The sequence below is a fragment of the Ranitomeya variabilis genome, chromosome 1, assembly GCF_051348905.1.
Source record: "Ranitomeya variabilis isolate aRanVar5 chromosome 1, aRanVar5.hap1, whole genome shotgun sequence".
Lineage (NCBI taxonomy): Eukaryota > Metazoa > Chordata > Amphibia > Anura > Dendrobatidae > Ranitomeya > Ranitomeya variabilis.
In genome coordinates this window covers 440,561,271-440,580,418 of record NC_135232.1, presented here as the reverse complement: position 1 = coordinate 440,580,418, position 19,148 = coordinate 440,561,271, and the positions used below count along the sequence as shown (strand labels likewise).

Sequence of the window (19,148 nt, the reverse complement as noted above, 5' to 3'; positions counted from 1 at the left end):
ATTAACAAAATTGGATTTGAGCACTCCCATTTCCTTGCCACATAAATCTTTTGCATTGTTTTGGTCTGTACACTGAATTAAGGGATGGTTCTCCCTTAGTGTTAGGTTTATTTTAGCAAGCCTTGCATCGCTTTGCGTTAATATTGTCTTATATACACAGTCCGTTTTTATTTTTAATGTGAAAACCAAGGAAAGAAAAAACCTTTAAAAAAAAAAAAACCCACAAAAACCTTTTATTTGTATTTATTAAAAACTCATAAATAGAAAAATGGAAATATCCATAAGGGTCATCAAAAATGTACATTGTCAGGTTGATATAAGCATACCCATATATCAATTAATAAGAAAAAAAAATCTTAGGTAATCCCTTCCTGAAAGCGTGGGTTGGCACCCTGGGGATACGATATGGTGCCCCTGCTCTACGTAGGCGATCCTTACCTGATCCCCTACAGGTTAGTCCCTAAACAAAGCCAACACCACCACCCAATAAAGTGCTATAAAAACATAGACTAAAGGTACCTTCACACTAAGCGACTTTGCAGCGAGAACGACGACGATCCGTGACGTTGCAGCGTCGTGGATAGCGATCTTGTTGTGTTTGACACGCAGCAGCGATCTGGATCCCGCTGTGATATCGCTGGTCGGAGCTAGAAGTCCAGGACTTTATTTCGTCGCTTGATCACCCGCTGTCATCGCTGTATCGGCGTGTGTGACGCCGATACAGCGATGTGTTCACTTGTAACCAGGGTAAATATCGGGTTACTAAGTGCAGGGCCGCGCTTAGTAACCCGATATTTACCCTGGTTACCATTGTAAAAGTAAAAAAAAAAAAAACAGTACATACTCACCTTCTGATATCTGTCACGTCCCCCGGCGTCCACAGGGTTACGCGCTGCTGCCGAGAACTTCCTGCACTGAATGTGTCAGCGCCGCAGTAAAGCAGAGCACAGCGGTGACGTCACCGCTGTGCTCTGTTTTACAGCTGACACATTCAGTACAGGAAGCTCTGAGCAGCAGCGCGTAACCCTGTGGACGCCGGGGGACGTGACAGACATCAGAAGGTGAGTATGTAGTGTTTTTTTTTTTTTTTTTTTTTTTTTTTTTACTTTTACAATGGTAACCAGGGTAAATATCGGGTTACTAAGCGTGGCCCTGCGCTTAGTAACCCGATATTTACCCGGGTGCTGCAGGGGGACTTCGGCATTGTTGAAGACCGTTTCAACGATGCCGAAGTCGTTCCCCTGATCGTTGGTCGCTGGAGAGAGCGGTCTGTGTGACAGCTCCCCAGCGACCTAAACAGCGACGCTGCAGCGATCGGCTCGTTGTCTATATCGCTGCAGCGTCGCTGAGTGTGACGGTACCTTAAGTCTGGCTAGGCCTATAAGATGCTGGTCTAAAAGTGTGGATGCCTCTATACAGCTGTATTTTGATCTAAAAGGGTAGTCCCAGTGATTGAGAGGTTTAAGTAAGAAAAATCAAGTACCCAAAAGTCATATAAACATTGGTTATAATCAGATTATTGACGGTGTGAAAAGATGATCACTTGCACATACCCATAACATGTCAGACTAATCCCAAAGCATGACAATCATAACTCATGTCAGACTCGAGCCTAATAGACACATCATATTCATGATACATAACAAACATGACCAAGACACATGATCAGGGGTAATATGTTAGTTTATTATGATCATGTGTCTATTAGGACTAACAGACCCATCATCATATACCATATATGGACACCATGAACGAAACAATGATGCAAATGGTCAATTGTATATAGAAAAAACTCAGTATAATCTTTATTAATAGCAATTTAAAAACATACCATCACATCAGACCAGATTTGGGACAAAGGGTGAAACTGGAGCACCTTATACATACTGTGTGCTGCATAGGTGACTGACACCAATACCCTGCACAAGAGCCCACCACTAGGCACCTATAAATGTGTGTATAGTCCAACAATGTGGACATAAGCCAGCGCTACTGCTATAATGATAATACTATAGTCTCTTATTAATCTGAGCTCCGACTGCTGGCATTAATATAATACACATGCCCACCTAGAGTTACCCCAAAGGGAACAAATACATGCCGAAAAAATCAGCCAAAACCATTACCTCTAAGTGGGGGTACCGCGATGAGACTGGAGTCCGGGCGGTGGCGTCTGCCCCAAAAAACAAGTTAAAAAATGCACACACAGAATGGACAATGCTCCATATAGAGCAGAGCGATGATCAGAGAAACGGTGTGAAACTAAGATTCTCATTGAGTCCAGATGGATGAACTGTACCCAATGTCCATATCCACCTGGACTCTAACTGAGCTAACTTGCTAAACATCCCACCGCCTCGAATATTAGTGTTGAGCATATCAATGCCCCTCACCCGAAATTGACTACCATCACAATTATGGAACCTGCGGAAGTGTCTAGGGATCGTTTTTAGTAATGTCTCATCCTCTGCAGTAGCAGCTGCCTCGATCCCTAACACATGCTCCCGAATTCTAATCTTCAGCTGTCTGGTAGTCATTCCCACGTAGTTCATGTTACATGGACAGACACCGTAGTAAATTACGTTTTTACTTGTACACGTAATATTTGTTTTAATAGTGAATTCCTTAGAGCCTTCCTGATTTTTAAATTTATCTGTGCGATCCATATTAGAACAGGCCACGCAGTGGCCACATGGGGTACTGCCATAGCGTCTCTTGAACTGGTCCAAAAAAGTGGTTGTTGGCTCCCCCGTATAGTGGCTACGGACCAATCTATCCCTCAAATTTCTGGACCTTCTAGCTGTAATCACAGCCCTATCGGGGATAAATCTAGAAATCACTGGGTCCGCCTTCAAAATATGCCATGACCTATCAAGAATTTTCTCTGTCGCCCATGACGGCACCACGGAGAGGGGATCCGCCCACCAAGGACAGGAAACCTACAGATAAAAAGGGCGGTACCTCTCTCCCGCATCAGTTGGTTTCCTGTCCTTGATGGGAGACCTACAGACTTACCAGAAGGAAGATCGTCGTGGGATTCCGGGGCCAATCAGTCCGACTCAGGCAGCTGGGGTCCCTCTGCCTAGGCTGGTGTGGTCACCCGAAGCGCCACCGCTGGGGCTAGTGGGCCTCTAGGGTGTGCGGGGGAGGTGACATGGAGTTCGCGGTCACCTCCCTAGGTAAGATGCAGCAGCGGCAACATCCAGGGGGGTCCCTCTGTGGTTGCGGGAGGAGCGGCGCGGCTTTCCCTTTGGAAGCGTCAGCCTGCACACTGCATAGCCGACCGGCGTGCAGGGACCGCGCGTTGGGGCAGGCTGCAAAGAGACCGGGAGCTCCGGTGGGCAGCGGGTCATGTGCGGCACCATCTTGAAACTGCACGTTGGAAAGAGCGATAATGGCACACTCCGCAGGCGCCGGCAGACAGCGTTTCTACGCAGGCGCCGGAAGAGGCGCTTCTGCGCAGGCGCATAATTGAATCAAGCAGCGGGAATCGCTGCATAAAAAGAGGCTGCTTCAGTAATCCGTCGGTAAAGGAACCGCAGCACGAGCCGCGGCACAGGCCGCAGCGCAAACCGCAGCACTAGCCACAAAAAAAAAATAAAGAAAAGATGCCGCAGCAGCGATAAACATACAGGGGGGGTCCCTCTGTGGTTACGGGGAGAGTGGCGCTCTCCCCCCTGAAGCGTAAGCCTGCAATCTGCAAAAGCCGGGGCCCCCGGTGTGCAAGGGAAAAAAAAAAAAAAAGCCGCATGCTGCCTCTCCCAGAATCTTCTCCAGGGAAACACCGGAGCTGAGCCTCCTTCAGTTGCCAGGCCTGGACCTCATGGGGGAGAGAAAATCATTGACAGCAATGCAGCACTCCTGATGGGACGCCGCTTCCCCTCATGATGGGCTCTCGGCGTCACCAGCTCCCCCTGTTTTTTAGCAGGTATGGAGCCAGCACAGGTAAGTGCATGGTGGAATGTTCTGTTGATAGCTCATGCCTTTGTGCAAAGCTGTGCTAGAGCTTCATATGTGAGGTATGTTTTCACATGTACACAGCCAGACCTTGGACCTCTAGGCTATAAGGCCATATGTCCAGGCTACATCTCATGATTTGCCTTAAGTTAGTTGCATGTCTTGTCTGCGCAGAGCCTTATGATTAGACTTCAAAGTGACCTTTGGAAGCATGGTTTTCACTTTCTTTTTTTTTTTTGGCGGGGTCTGATAAACAGGTGTCTCACTTTTCTTTGCAACTTAACTACTCTATGCATTGGGAGGACATATAGTGTTAATGGAGCACTTTGCCTCCATGGAGACTGCCCTTCAGCTGTGACTCATTAGTTAGCTCCTTCGGGTGGGGTCAGTCTGACAAATGAGATATACTATTCAAAGTGGAGGCTTATTCGTATCTCTGAGAGATTGCTCTTTTGCTTGTAACTATGGGCCCGTTTTCAAGCATGACTGTAGCTCTATGCTTTATATTGTGTGTGGCTGAACATCATATAATAATAATAATAATGGTCTTTATTTTTGTATAGCGCTAACATATTACGCAGCGCTTTGCAGACATTGTCATCGCTGTCCCCAGTGGGGCTCGCAGTCTGAATTCCCTATCGGTGTGTCTTTGGGGTGTGGGAGGAGGCCAGAGTGCCCGGAGGAGACCCACCCAAACACGGAGAGAGCATGTGGGCTCTTTGCGGATGTTGTCCTGGGTGGGATTTGAACCCGGGACTCCAGCGCTGCCGGGCTGCAGTGCTGGCCACTAAGCCACCGTGCTGCCCCATATCATACGGCATCATGATACTTTTATGCATTATATTGAGTGCAACATGTTGCATCATGTTTCCTCTTTGCATTATATTGCGTGTCTGTGTATCATATTGCTTCTTTGCATTATGTCGTGTGTCCCTGTATTATGTCGCATCATAGTGCTTCTATGCATTATATTACATGCCTCTACGTATCATATTGCATCATGGTGCCTCTATGCATCATACTAAGTGCCTCTGTGCATCATATTGCATCATGGTGCCTCTATGCATTATATGGCATGTCTCTGTGTATCATATTGCATCATAGTGCTTTTATGCATTATATTGCATGCCTCTATGTATCATGTTGCATCATAGTACCTCTAGGCATCATATTGAGTGCCTCTGCGCGTTGTATTGCATCATGGTGCCTCTATGCATCGTACTGAGTGCCTCTGTGCTTCATATTGCATTATTGTGCCTCTACGTATCATATTGAGTGCATCTGTGCTTCATATTGCATCAGTGCCTCTTTGCATCATATTGAGTGCCGCTGTGCAGCATGTTGCATTATAGTGCCTTTATGCATCATATTGAGTACCTCTGCTTTATATTGCATCATTGTGCTTTTATGCATCATATTGAGTGCCTCTGTGCATCATGTTGCATCTTAGTGCCTCTATGCATATCGAGTGCCTCTGTGTATCATATTGCATCATAGTGCCTCTGTGCTTCATTTTGTATTATAGTGTTTCATATTGCCTCTGTGCATCATAGTTCACAGTGCCTCTGTGCATCATGTTGCATCGTATTGCATCATGTCGCATCTTAGTGCTTGATATTGCCTTTATGCATTGTATTGCATTATATTGGATCGTGGTGCTTCATTGTGTTTTTTTGCTTCACATTGCATCAATAGCCCCTCCATGCATCAAAATGTGTGCTTACGGGCATCTTATTGCTTCAGTGCCCCTGTGCCTCGGGGTATCATTAGCATCATAGTACCTCTGTGCTTCCTATTACTTCGAGCTTGGTGTTTTCTTTTTTGGCTCTGGGTTAGACCTTCTGATTTAGGTTATGCAGCCACGCACAAGGTATATCGTGGGTCTACCATTTCACATTTTTGTCCCCAACTCTGGCTTATAGAGTCCTAGTGGTTTTGTACCCAGTTCCAACTTCTGTTGATTCATTCTTTACAACAGGGCTTAGCTGAGCTTGGCTTGAATTGGCTGAGTAAATTAGCAGTTCTTCCGTATGGAACAGTTTTTCTCAAGCTATAAAGGGACATACTACTGTCCTGGGAGCAGAAAATACCAAGAGGTGGAAGGAAAAAATCCTTACCAATTCCACATGTGACAATCAGGCTGGCTTCCTTGATTAACATCCAGTAGACAGATTCTCGTCCCATAAGTCTATTGTACTATGGTTACCAGGGACGGCATGTCTGCCTTTGGCACCTTGTGGCGAATCAGCACCTCTCTGGTGGGAAGAATCCTGTTTTTCTCTAGCCATAAAGTATGGCTACTCCCTCCATGGCTGATAACACTGACAAGCTTGCCTTTTAGGATATGTATATGTGTGTAATGTCAGTAAAATAGGAGCGATGATCCACGTTTCCCTTTCAGCGTTTCTAATGAGAGGTCAACTCTGGTAATGTTAGGAAATATCACCTGCCGGATTGTGTATTCCTTAGTTGCAATAATATCCAACCCTTGTTTGGGGTTTAGACACCTAAGGATTCGGAATAGACGTGATCTCCTGGATGAGTAATGTGTGTACATGCTAATGCTCTGCCATTATCCATGTACTAACAGTTATTGGTTTGATCTTCCCGCAGTCCAGGACCGGAGGCTAGTGGCACGCGCGGGGTGAGAGCGCGCCCTTATGACGCAAGCAGACGCCGCGGTGCATGACTGGGTAATCCAGTCTGAACAGGCACATGTTGCTTCTCCAAGTCCCCTCCTCGTGGTAATATAGAGCAGGTGGTCGGGGGCCGGTACTCTGAGCCCTAATATATGGAAATGGTCAAAAGGCTGGTCACCCAGAATTCTCTGGTGCATCTCCTCAGAATATTAGCCATAATATTGATTATTAGGGGGGGAACCTGGAGGAACTTCCTTTCAGGTTCCAAGTTAGAAGAGGGAGTTTCCAATAACAGCTGTCTTAGAGTTTCTGCAAGGAATTGGAACAGGGGCTAGTCACAAATACTTTAAAAGTTCAAGTCTTGGCTTTAAAGGCCCTGTACAATTACGACCCGGCTGGGTATCGGGGATATCCAGGTTCATCAAAGCGTTGGCCAGGTCTAGACCCATCCCCTCTCGGTTTACTCCTCCTTGGAATTTAAACTTGGATCTTATATCCCTATCCAAACCTCCTTTTGAACCCCGGTCAGAGGCTTCTCTGGGAATCTGTCCCTTAAAACATCACTTTATGAATCGGTGGGTTCCCAGGTTCATCAGGGCAGCAGGTAGTTCGAGGCCACTTCCAGTAAAAGTTCCCTTCAATGGGATTTATTTTTGGTCCTTAAAACCCTGTCTAAACCACCCTTCAAACCCTTAGAGGATATCCCATTAAAACTCCTATCCCTCAAAACATCCCTGCTCGTCGCCCTCTCATCTGCTCGTAGAATAAGCGACATACAGGCACTATCTTCTAACCCTCCTCATACACGGTTTTTAGAGGATAGTGTTACTCTCAAAATAGATCCTGCATACCTCCCGAAGGTGGCATCCCGGTTCCACAGAACTCAAGAGATATCTCTTCCCTCCTTTTGTCTTAACCCTAAAAATAGGGAGGAGGAATCATTGCATACACTAGATGTCAGGAGATGCTTCACGTAGTACTTAGAAGCCACCAGAGAGAGTAGGGAGGATGCCTCTCTTTTTGTGTGCTTTCAGGATCCCTGGAAAGGGAAAAAAGCCTCCAAATCTAGTCTGGCGAGATGGATCACAGATGCTATCAGCCTATCATACTCATCAAGTGGAATGTCTATTTCCAGTGAGGTCAAGGCTCACTCAACGAGAGCAGTGGCAGCTTCTTGGGCGAGAAGGCCGGAGCTTCGATTGACCAGATATGTAGAGCTGCTACTTGGTCATCACCTTCCACATTCTATAGGCACTATAGATTGGACCTTATCTCCTCTTCGGACCTTACTTTCGGTAAAGGGTTCTGGAAGCGGTGGTCCCTCCCTGAATGTACAAATCTATGAAATCTCTCCGTGGTGCCGTCATGGGCGACAGAGAAAAATATAGTTCTTACCGATAACGGTATTTCTCTGAGCCCATGACGGCACCCGTACATTCCCTCCCTTCACTCATGGGTGTGCACGTTAATATAGTGCCATAGTTTATTTTATGATAGGTCACGCGGTATCTCAATTAAGTTAAGTAATATTGAAACTAATAAGCTGTTCCATAGTCTCCCATTGTTCTCTAGTAAACAACTGATGCAGGAGAGAGGTACCGCCCTTTTTATCTGTAGGTTTCCTGTCCTTGGTGGGCGGATCCCCTCTCCGTGGTGCCGTCATGGGCTCAGAGAAATACCGTTATCGGTAAGAACTATATTTTTTCTCATTTTCGGGAAGTGTGAGTGAAAGTTGGTAACAAATCTTACGTCACCATTTCTTTTAGATTGTCGTGTACCATATAGTAGCTCATTTCTAGAGGAACCCTTTGCACGGTTATATGCTTTCTTAATCATGCGGTTGCTGAAGCCCCGCTCTTTCAGGCGTTGTTTGAGATCTTCCGCCTGCTTATAAAAGTCATTATCTGTGGAGCAAAGCCTCCGCAACCGCAGGAATTGTCCGGTGGGGACCGACTGGATCATGTGTCCAGGATGGGAGGATGTTGCGTGCAACAACATATTAGTAGAGGTGGGCTTACGGAAAATATCCGTCTGTATTTCACCCCTCCCATCTTTCTTAAGTGTGACATCAAGAAATTCTAGAGTTAGATGGTCACACTTATAGGTGATAAAGATATTCTGGTCATTGTCATTTAGTGATCTCATAAAAGTATTTAGATCATCACATGATCCCTGCCAGATCAGCAAAATGTCATCGATGTACCGGGTCCAAGAAAGGACCCGGCACATCGGCGACGGCTGATCCGGCAGGGAGAGGTCTCTCTCCCACAGCCCCAGGAACAGATTGGCGTACGCCGGGGCAAAGGAAGCCCCCATTGCTGTTCCCTGGAGCTGCAGGAAGAAAGACCCCTTAAACACAAAAAAATTGTGTTAATGTGAAATGTAATAACTCAATGACCAAATCTCTAATATCACCTGGTAAGTTAGACATAGAGAGGAAAAAACTAACTGCACGGACCCCATCAACATGTCTGATACTGGTGTAGAGGGACTCAACGTCCCCCGTCACCAGTACCATATCTTCCTCCAAATGCAGACCATCCACCCGTCTTAACAGTTCTCCTGTGTCTTTCAAAAAAGATGGCAAACCCTCAACTAGCGGTTGAAGCTTAGAATCGATCCATCTATTTGTATGTTCGAGATAATTCCCTCGCCCAGAAATAATGGGGCGACCCGGGGGCGTCCGCGCGTCCTTATGTAATTTAGGTAGTAAGTAAAAAGTGGGAACAATAGGATCAGGCACAATTAAAGCATCAGCCAACTCCTTTGTAATTGTTCCCATGTCTCTAGCCCCACCGATAATGGCCCGCAATTGTGCAGAATAGGCAGACAAGGGGTTGAACGTGAGTTTTTTGTAGCATGTGGCATTGCCCAATTGGCGAAATGCCTCTTTTTCATATAAAGCCTTAGGCCATACTACCACGTTCCCCCCCCTTGTCGGCCGGTTTAAAGACCACGTCAGTGAGATTTTGAAGGACACGCAGACGCTCCCGTTCACCCCTAGTAAGATTATCATTATAGGTGTAACGTGGTATCTTACATAGTTCCTTACTAACAATTTGTACAAACAAGTCCACATTCGGACATGTTGCCAAGGGGGGAATTTTTTAGACTTAGGACGAATAGACACTGGGATCTTACCTCCCTCTGTCGTATTATGTTCAACCGCTAGTTCCTCCAATGCTTGCAATGCTACTTGTTCTTCTTCTGTAGGGAACAATTGTAACAGGTTGCCATCAAAAAAATGTTTCTTAAAAATTAACGAGCGAGCGAACAGATGCAGATCCTTAATTGCCAAAAACGCATCAAATGGTGCGGCTGGTGAAAAGGAAAAACCTTTCTCCAACAATGCTAGATCTACATCTGTGAACTCATGCGTGCTCAAATTAATTACCTTTTTTCCAAAACGAGTAGACACAGGAGAAAAGTTAGACGACCTATACGGATGGAACGTATGTTCCCTTTGATTTCGTCTTGTCTGTCCGGACCCAGACACCCCCGATGTCTCTGAAGCATCTGACATATCACCAATAGATGACACTGAGGAATATGATGGAATACGCTTCATTTGTTGGCCTTTTTGCACTATTTTCCTCCACAGATAAACATGATTCGTGTCGTAATCCCGTCAATCACGGTTTAATTTATTCAACTGGGTGGTCTGGATTTTTTTAACCACTCCTTCTAATATCTTATCCGTTTGACCATGGAAAGTTTTTACTTTTTCCGTCAAATTAATCGCATTAAGTTCATCCTCCATAGTCTTATTTGATGTGTCCAACTGGGTCATCAACACCCCATTATGTTCGCATAATAACTGCATAAGTGTTTTTGAACACACGTTGCATGCCTCCTCCCATCTAGACACAAATCCAGGGTCCTCCACCGGAAAGGTAGGAATTACTCGCAATCCCCTCGGTATCATATTTTTACTCAAGTATTTCTCCAGAAATGTGCGGTTCCACCATAACTTAGTCCTTTTTATAATCGTTTTCTGCAAAACCAATGCTTGTTCATCCCATCTCCCATCACCACTCTGCTGAATGCTGGACCCCTCTCCCCCAAACACCTGGTCGATGTGTGAAAGCCAAGTCTTCTCCTTGGCTTGAAAATCCATGTCAAGTTCGAATCCTGTGCAAAACACAGCAACATTTAACCATACATAACAAACATGACCAAGACACATGATCATAATAAACTGTAACATATTACCCCTGATCATGTGTCTATTAGGACTAACAGACCCATCATCATATACCATATATGGACACCATGAACGAAACAATGATGCAAATGGTCAATTTTATATAGAAAAAACTCAGTATAATCTTTATTAATAGCAATTTAAAAACATATCATTACATCAGACCAGATTTGGGACAAAGGGTGAAACTGGAGCACCTTATACATACTGTGTGCTGCATAGGTGACTGACACCAATACCCGGCACAAGAGCCCACCACTAGGCACCTATAAATGTGTGTATAGTCCAACAATGCGGACATAAGCCAGCGCTACTGCTATAATGATAATACTATAGTCTCTTATTAATCTGAGCTCCGACTGCTGGCATTAATATAATACACATGCCCACCTAGAGTTACCCCAAAGGGAACAAATACATGCCGAAAAAATCAGCCAAAACCATTACCTCTAAGTGGGGGTACCGCGATGAGACTGGAGTCCGGGCGGTGGCGTCTGCGGACTCCAGTCTCATCGCGGTACCCCCACTTAGAGGTAATGGTTTTGGCTGATTTTTTCGGCATGTATTTGTTCCCTTTGGGGTAACTCTAGGTGGGCATGTGTATTATATTAATGCCAGCAGTCGGAGCTCAGATTAATAAGAGACTATAGTATTATCATTATAGCAGTAGCGCTGGCTTATGTCCGCATTGTTGGACTATACACACATTTATAGGTGCCTAGTGGTGGGCTCTTGTGCCGGGTATTGGTGTCAGTCACCTATGCAGCACACAGTATGTATAAGGTGCTCCAGTTTCACCCTTTGTCCCAAATCTGATCTGATGTGATGGTATGTTTTTAAATTGCTATTAATAAAGATTATACTGAGTTTTTTCTATATAAAATTGACCATTTGCATCATTGTTTCGTTCATGGTGTCCATACATCATATTCATGATATAATTTGATTTTGCACTTGGTGTATATAAGTAAAACAGACCAATAATCAACTTACCATAAATAACATGCCCCATTCTTTCGAGTTTGCCCCCTTTAGGTTAAATAAATGGTCCATCGGGATATATTTTGAGTTGGAGAAACGGAGCCAAGATGAATCTTCTGCCACATAGAGCGGGGGTGCCATATCGTATCCCCAGGCTGCCAACCTCCGCTGTCAGGAAGGGATATTTAGGGTTAAGACACCTTCTATTCCCTTAGATATTTTTCTTATTAATTGATAAATGGGTATATTTATGCCAACCTGACACACTACGTTTTTGATGAACCTTATGGATTTTTTCCATTTTTAGATTTTTGTGTTTTTAATGAATGCAAATAAAAGGTATTTTTAGAAGTTGTTTTTTTCCCCTTAGTTTTCTCTTGTGATATACCCTTATCCATATTTTTTTTTTTCTTGGTTTTCTATTTTTAATGTGACCATGTTAAAGCAAAATCTAAAAAAAATAAAAAAGCTATCAGCTAAGAAGGAAACAGGGCATCTGCCTAGCAGCCTACACCACTTTCCTTTTAGCCCAAGAATGTTTGAAATCCTAATAAAAGAAGTATAAAGGTCAATCAAAGCTCTATAAGTCCGGCGTCACACTGGCGTTTTAAACGGCCGAGTGCAATGCGATAAAAAATCGCATTGCACTCGGACCAATGTTCAGCTATGGGGCAGCTCCCAGCAGCCGACTTTTTGTCGGCCGTTTTCCTCGGTCCGAGACAATCGCAGCATGCTGCGATTGTCTCGGACCGAGGAAAACTCTCGGCTCCCTCGCACCCATATAAGCCTATGGGTGCGAGTGAGACAGCGCACATCACTTGGATATCATCCGAGTGCTGTGCGTTATAAGCGGACCCAGCAATGGAGGAGATGGAGAAAATCATTTCTCCGCCTCCTCCGCAGCTGTGCTCCGATCCTCCCTGTGCGAGAGAATCGGAGCACAGACGCATGGCACTCGGCTCCTGCTCTGCTGCGAGCAGGAGCCGAGTAATTAGCATATCGCATCCGATGCTCTCTCATCGGATGCAATACGCCAGTGTGACGCCGGCCTAATACTAAAAAAAGGGCAACTGCAAGAGGGCTTGATCACTTTACAGGCTAAAGTCGACAAAAGTCCATTAACCGTTTTGCAAACACATAGTCAATTTTATGTCACATGGTTACGGTAGTGACCTACGGAATGGAGCCCACACAGCCAACACATTAAATTTTGAAGTGGTGTAATTTAAAACTAGAAATCGTCCCACAAAGTCTCTTTTCACAGCTTTATTTACTGATGGACAAAGGGAAAAAATGAGCACAAAAAGCTGAAAATGTATTGGTCATGAAGGGGCCTGGGCAGAAGGCTCACTGTAGTATAAATTGTAGTGTTGTTACTTTGAGGCTCTGACAGTAAGGAGTTTGCTTGTTTTGTCCCCCTCCTCCCCTGTTGCTTAATTGTGCAGCAGGTAATTAATAATTTAATGACAGAACTCCTTTATATTTTTTTCAGCAACTCTAAATCTAAAATGTAGATACAGTTTTGGTGCCATGTTCCTAAGTTTAGAAATAAATTCACTTATGGTTTTTCTTTCATTTTAGCCCTGTAAAAATCAGTCTGTTGGGATCGGTTTTATTCACACTGCAGCATGTTGAGCTGCTGCCCATCGAAAGACACCACCTCATGTTCATCTATACTATGTTTCTTATTACTATAAAGGTAAGATTAAACCTATGTTTCCATTTACATCATCTCCTCAGAAAACAAATGCCATCATGAGGGTTTTGCCATTATTCATGTATTCATAATGTATCAGCATACATCAGTATGAAAAATGGGCTCCTTTTTGGCATTATGGCACTTACTGTTGCTGGCGCAACACCTAATGTGCTGTAACCACAACGGATTGTGTAAACAGACCTGGAGTTGTTTCTAAATCCTTGTCCATATGCGATTCAATCGGGTACTCTGAAGTCAGAAAACCTGTTAAAAGGATGATCGCCATTTAGTTACTACTCACTTTGGTGATTAAAAGGTTTAGGGGGCTTTCACATTGCGCTTGTCTCCACATTTGTGGGTCCCGTCGGGGCTTGCTTCCGAACCACCTGCTAAATGGGATTTGGACCAATGTGTCGACTGGGCCATAGACTATAATGGTGCCAGCAGAGCGCCCATGAGCTGTCATGCGTATTTTTCAGGATATCCAGATGCAGTCTACTACGTTTGAGTGTCCGCCTCCATTAGGCATGTATGCCTGAAAATGATGCATGACAGACAGGACGTTTCCTCTGCTGGCATCATTAGTCTATGGCCGGTCCAAATCGATAAGTCTGCTGTCAGTGACTTATGTATTTTTTTTTCTCTAGGTCAGAATGATGCTGACTAGGTCATCTGCCTCTCCATTCCAACCAGCAGAAGAGATAATTGGACGCTTGTTGTTTGGTTTGCAACAAGCCTCTAAAGTATCAAAGGAAAAAGTTACAACAAGTGACAAAGATGAACCCAAGGTGAAAGAGAATATTTCCAAAGAAGAAACTGGAGCAAGCAGCTCAGAATCCAGTGACTCTACAAGGAAGAGAAATCCTAAAAAAAGTGAATAAACTAGCGTTGAGCAAAAAGATTTACACTGAACCTGGTCCAGCAGCCACGTTGATTGCCTGTGGCCACCGGACCAGAGGTTTGTGGGTTTGCAACATTCCCTGTGACTCTTCTCATTAGCAGGTTGCCGCAACATAATTATGTTGCAGAGTGACTCACTCATGATGTCACCATGACCTGCTAATCCAAAGTGGTTTCAGGCATGTAAAGAGTGGCAATAGGTTTGCAGTGTTCTGGTCCGGCAGCCATGGACTACTAAATTGGTTGCAGCACTCTGCTCTTAATTCTTGAATAAATCTATGATGCAAGTCTAACATGTATTTACTGCCATAATTATTAAACTGTGACTTCTTTCCAAAATTGTTGATGTGATAAGTCAGCATGAGGTTATAAAGCTTACATAAAGAGCGGACATACCAATTTTACATGGACAGTCTGTTAAGTTCACTTTTAAAAATTAAAGAAATTTGCTTAGTTAAAGGACCTTTCATCGTTTGAGCATGTTAGACTGACCACATCCTGGAATAGTGGCTGCAGAGTTGAGTTAACTTTTTTTTTTTTTTTTGTATTTCTCCTCTGGATTGTGGAGATTTTAGGTTATAATTTTGCTATAGTTCAACTGTATTACCATTCTCAAAAAAGCAGGCAGCACTCCATTTTCAGAAAAATATGTAGGATTTTAATGAACCCACATGTCTCAGCGACGTTTCGGCTCAACTGAGCCTTTCTCAAGTCTGTATTACCAGAGATTGTCTCTGGGGGCATGTTCTTTTTCCTCTGGCTGACCAATCAAACAGGCAATAACACAGGGGGAAAAAAAAGAACGTGCCCTATTCACCTCTCTGATCTTTGCAGCTACTGTGTGGGAATACAGCACATCTGAGTTGTGTATCATTACAAATACTTCCAGTTCTCATGTCACAGCAGCCAATATGGAGGGATGCTGAGGGCTATCGGCAGTATGGAAAGATCTGAAACTGTTTCTAATGTTGCATAACTTGGCTCTGCTGTATCTTTGCACAATAGCTGCATGAGATCAATAAGGAGACAAAAAAAATGTTTTACTTTACCCTGCAGCCATGCTCAGACTGGTGAGAGGTCCTTTTTAATGCCACTGCACATCAGATCAAAATCTTCTGAAGCTGCTAATCACGGCGGGAAAGGTCAACTGTCTAGTTTTTATTAAGACCTTCCGAATCTTCCCCGACAGATGGAAGGGTGGTAGAAGTCTGTTCAACAGATTCCAATTGTTGATCCTTTTGCTCCCTTTGAAGATCAGCCTTTGCCACTGGAGTCCAAGAGCGACTTTCATAGGGAACTCTAGCATTCTTTTGCATTGAGGGAGTAAAGCGATGACTGTCAGGTAAACTGTCATTTGGCTGGCTTTGGACAGCTATGTAATGTGTATGGGGGCCTTTACCGTTCTTGGTATAGTCGCATTTCTCCTGAGAACATTAAGCATTTACCAATACCTTATCCAATAAAACTCTAGCCCAAAACTATCCTGCATGCTTTGTTATGTGCACACTAGAATCACATCTTCTGTTTAAAAAAAAAAAGTATCGACTCATTTATAACCAAATTTCATTGAGTCCTATAGGAATTGCAGTGTTTTTGAAGAACAATACTGCAGGCTCCGCTATTCTGTTTGCGTTCCTGTGTCTGTCTGGAAGAACAGTAGCAGCATGAACATATGAGTTTAACTATAATTGAAGATGTTTTGTAATTTATAAGAAATTGGCCAAAAACAGGAAATAAGTTAAATCCTTTTAATCCCCCAATGTTTCTGGGCCACCAATCTGGGTTTTTTTTTTACTTTTCATGCTTCCATCAAGTTGTACATGGGTAATATGATGGATGCTGCCATTCACGGTCTTCAGTGGTCACGCACTGAACATGCAGGATAACCACTTGTTTGTACTCTACCTCCAAGACCAGTTCTACATTAGGAACACTATAAAACAACCTCCATAAGCGATTATTTAATGTTGGTAGTCTTTGCTTTGTGTATTCTGGGGGAATATTTACCTGCACCAAATTTCTTTGCAAAATTTATCCCCAAATCAGTCCTTTTTTTTGGCTGCAAATGCATTTCTGTAAACTTCATTCGCATAATTGTGACAGTTACAGAAATGTTCACAACAAATCTGCTACGTATAAATATACGCATATGTACCACTCGGTTTATCACAGCTTCAATTATTTGATGTAGTGTGGGGTGGTATAGTAATTAGTCACTTTCACAAGCAATAATTTATTTGCTGTAATAAGGATAAAAATGTTCAGAAATATAAATTATTTAAATATTTTTCTCAATTTATAATAGATACATTTTATAGATATTTATCTGTACTGTTATTTGAACAATTGATTTTGATAACACCTTTTGAATATTCTGAATTTGGTTTTCTACTCTGTGAATATTGAATATATTGTGGTTTGTAAGCGGATTTGCTGTTTGCACTGTTAAATTTTCATACTGTGACATTTCTAATGTTTTCACTGTATTTGTCAAATTAATAACCTAAGTTAAAATAAATTCTACTTCATCACTACTTGATTTCTAAAAGCATTCTGAAGCCATTTGTGTGAAGTATGTAATGCTGTTTTTGTTTCTTGGTATGATTTAAAAAAAATGTTCTTACCTTAAAGTCATTGCACACTTTGTTCATTGTCATTTCTATAATGTACTCCTTTTTTTTTTTTTTTTTAAAAGGTCATATTAGAGATCTGTTTTGTATACGGGGGTAGGAGTCAACTAGGTTAACACGAAAAGGTTTTGCAAGTTTTCCTACCTACAAAGAATGGAAAGGTCTATAATTTTTATCATGGGTACTCTTCAACTGAAAGAGACATTACATTGTGATTTTCTGGATTGTTTTATTCCTAAATACTTAATACTCATTTCATGCAATTAAAATGCATATTAAGTACCTGATACAATAGAATAACAGAACTTAACCCCTTCACCCTTAAACCACCCTGCAAGGTGGTTTGCACGTTAATGACCAAGCCAATTTTTACAATTCTGACCACTGTCAATTAATGAGGTAATGATTCTGGAACACTTCAACAGATCCTGGCAAAAAATTTTTTTTTTTTGTTTTTTCCTTTAATGACATATTGTACTTCACCATCGTGGTAACATTTCTTCGCTATAACTTGCGTCTATTTGTGATTAAAAATGGAAATTTGGCAAAAATTTGGAAAATGTAGCAATTTTAAAATATTTTTACACCCTTAAATCAGAGAAAGAGATGGCACACAAAATAGTTAATAAATAATAATTCCCACATGTCAACAAAAATTTTTTTTTTTAGAAGTTAAGGGTTAAAAGTTGACCAGCGATTTTTCATTTTTACAACAAAATTTACAAAACCATTTTTTTAACCCCTTCATGACCCAGCCTATTTTGACCTTAATGACCTGGCCGTTTTTTGAAATTCTGACCAGTGTCCCTTTATGAGGTAATAACTCAGGAACGCTTCAACGGATCCTAGCGGTTCTGAGATTGTTTTTTCGTGACATATTGGGCTTCACGTTAGTGGTAAATTTAGGTCGATAATTTTTGCATTTATTTGTGAAAAAAAGGGAAATTTGGCAAAAATTTTGAAAATTTTCAAATTTTGAATTTTTATTCTGTTAAGAGAGAGTTATGTGACACAAAATAGTTAATAAATAACATTTCCCACATGTCTACTGTACATCAGCACAATTTTGGAAACAATTTTTTTTTGCTAGGAAGTTATAAGGGTTAAAATTTAACCAGCGATTTCTCATTTTTACAACGAAATTTACAAAACCATTTTTTTTAGGGACCACCTCACATTTGAAGTCATTTTGAGGGTTCTATATGGCTGAAAATACCCAAAAGTGACACCATTCTAAAAACTGCACCCCTCAAGGTGCTCAAAACCACATTCAAGAAGTTTATTAACCCTTCAGGTGCTTCACAGCAGCAGAAGCAACTTGGAAGGAAAAAATGAACGTTTAACTTTTTAGTCACAAAAATGATGTTTTAGCAACAATTTTTTTATTTTCCCAAGGGTAAAAAGAGAAACTGGACCACAAAAGCTATTGTACAATTTGTCCTGAGTACGCTGATACCCCATATGTGTGGTGGAACCACTGTTTGGGCGCACGACAGGGCTCTGAAGGGAAGGAGCGCCATTTGACTTTTTCAATGAAAAATTGGCTCCAATCTTTAGCGGACACCATGTCGCGTTTGGAGAGCCCCTGTGTGCCTAAACATTGGAGCAAATTGTAAATTTTTACATGGGCAACAGGATGAAATGGATCCTAAAATTTGTTGGGCAATTTCTCCTGAGTACACCGATGCCTCATATGTGGTCACAAACCACTGTTTGTGCACACGGCAAGGCTCGGAAAGGAAGGAGCATCATTTGACTTTTGAATGAAAAATTAGCTCCAATCGTTAGCGGATACCATGTTGCGTTTGGAGAGCCCCTGTGTGCCTAAGCATTGGAGCTCCCCCACAAGTGACCCCATTTTGGAAACTAGACCCCCCAAGGAACTTATCTAGATGCATAGTGAGCACTTTGAACCCCAAGGTGCTTCACAAATTGATCCGTAAAAATGAAAAAGTACTTTTTTTTTTCACAAAAAATGTCTTTTCGCCTCAATTTGTTCATTTTCACATGGGCAACAGGATAAAATGGATCCTAAAATTTATTGGGGAATTTCTCCTGAGTACACTGATAGCTCACATGTGGGGGTAAACCACTGTTTGGGCACACGGCAGGGCTCGGAAGGGAAGGAGTGCCATTTG

General features: G+C 42.7%; 1 protein-coding gene across 2 annotated transcripts in view; it reads left to right on the top strand.

Moving 5' to 3' along the window:
- Nucleotides 1-16,919, top strand: part of TMEM38B (transmembrane protein 38B) — a 55,769-nt gene extending 38,850 nt beyond the window's left edge. The window contains exons 5-7 of one of the 2 annotated variants that reach the window (XR_013212986.1): nucleotides 13,363-13,480; nucleotides 14,128-14,980; nucleotides 15,093-16,919. Coding sequence is in view for 1 of the 2 variants with exons in the window: in XM_077249321.1 (XP_077105436.1) it covers nucleotides 13,363-13,480; nucleotides 14,128-14,361 (352 nt within the window). In the remaining variant the exon portion in view is untranslated. Of the gene's footprint in view, nucleotides 1-13,362; nucleotides 13,481-14,127 lie in introns of both variants that reach the window. The other variant, XM_077249321.1, reaches the window with a different exon arrangement.
- The last annotated feature ends 2,229 nt before the right edge of the window (nucleotides 16,920-19,148 follow it).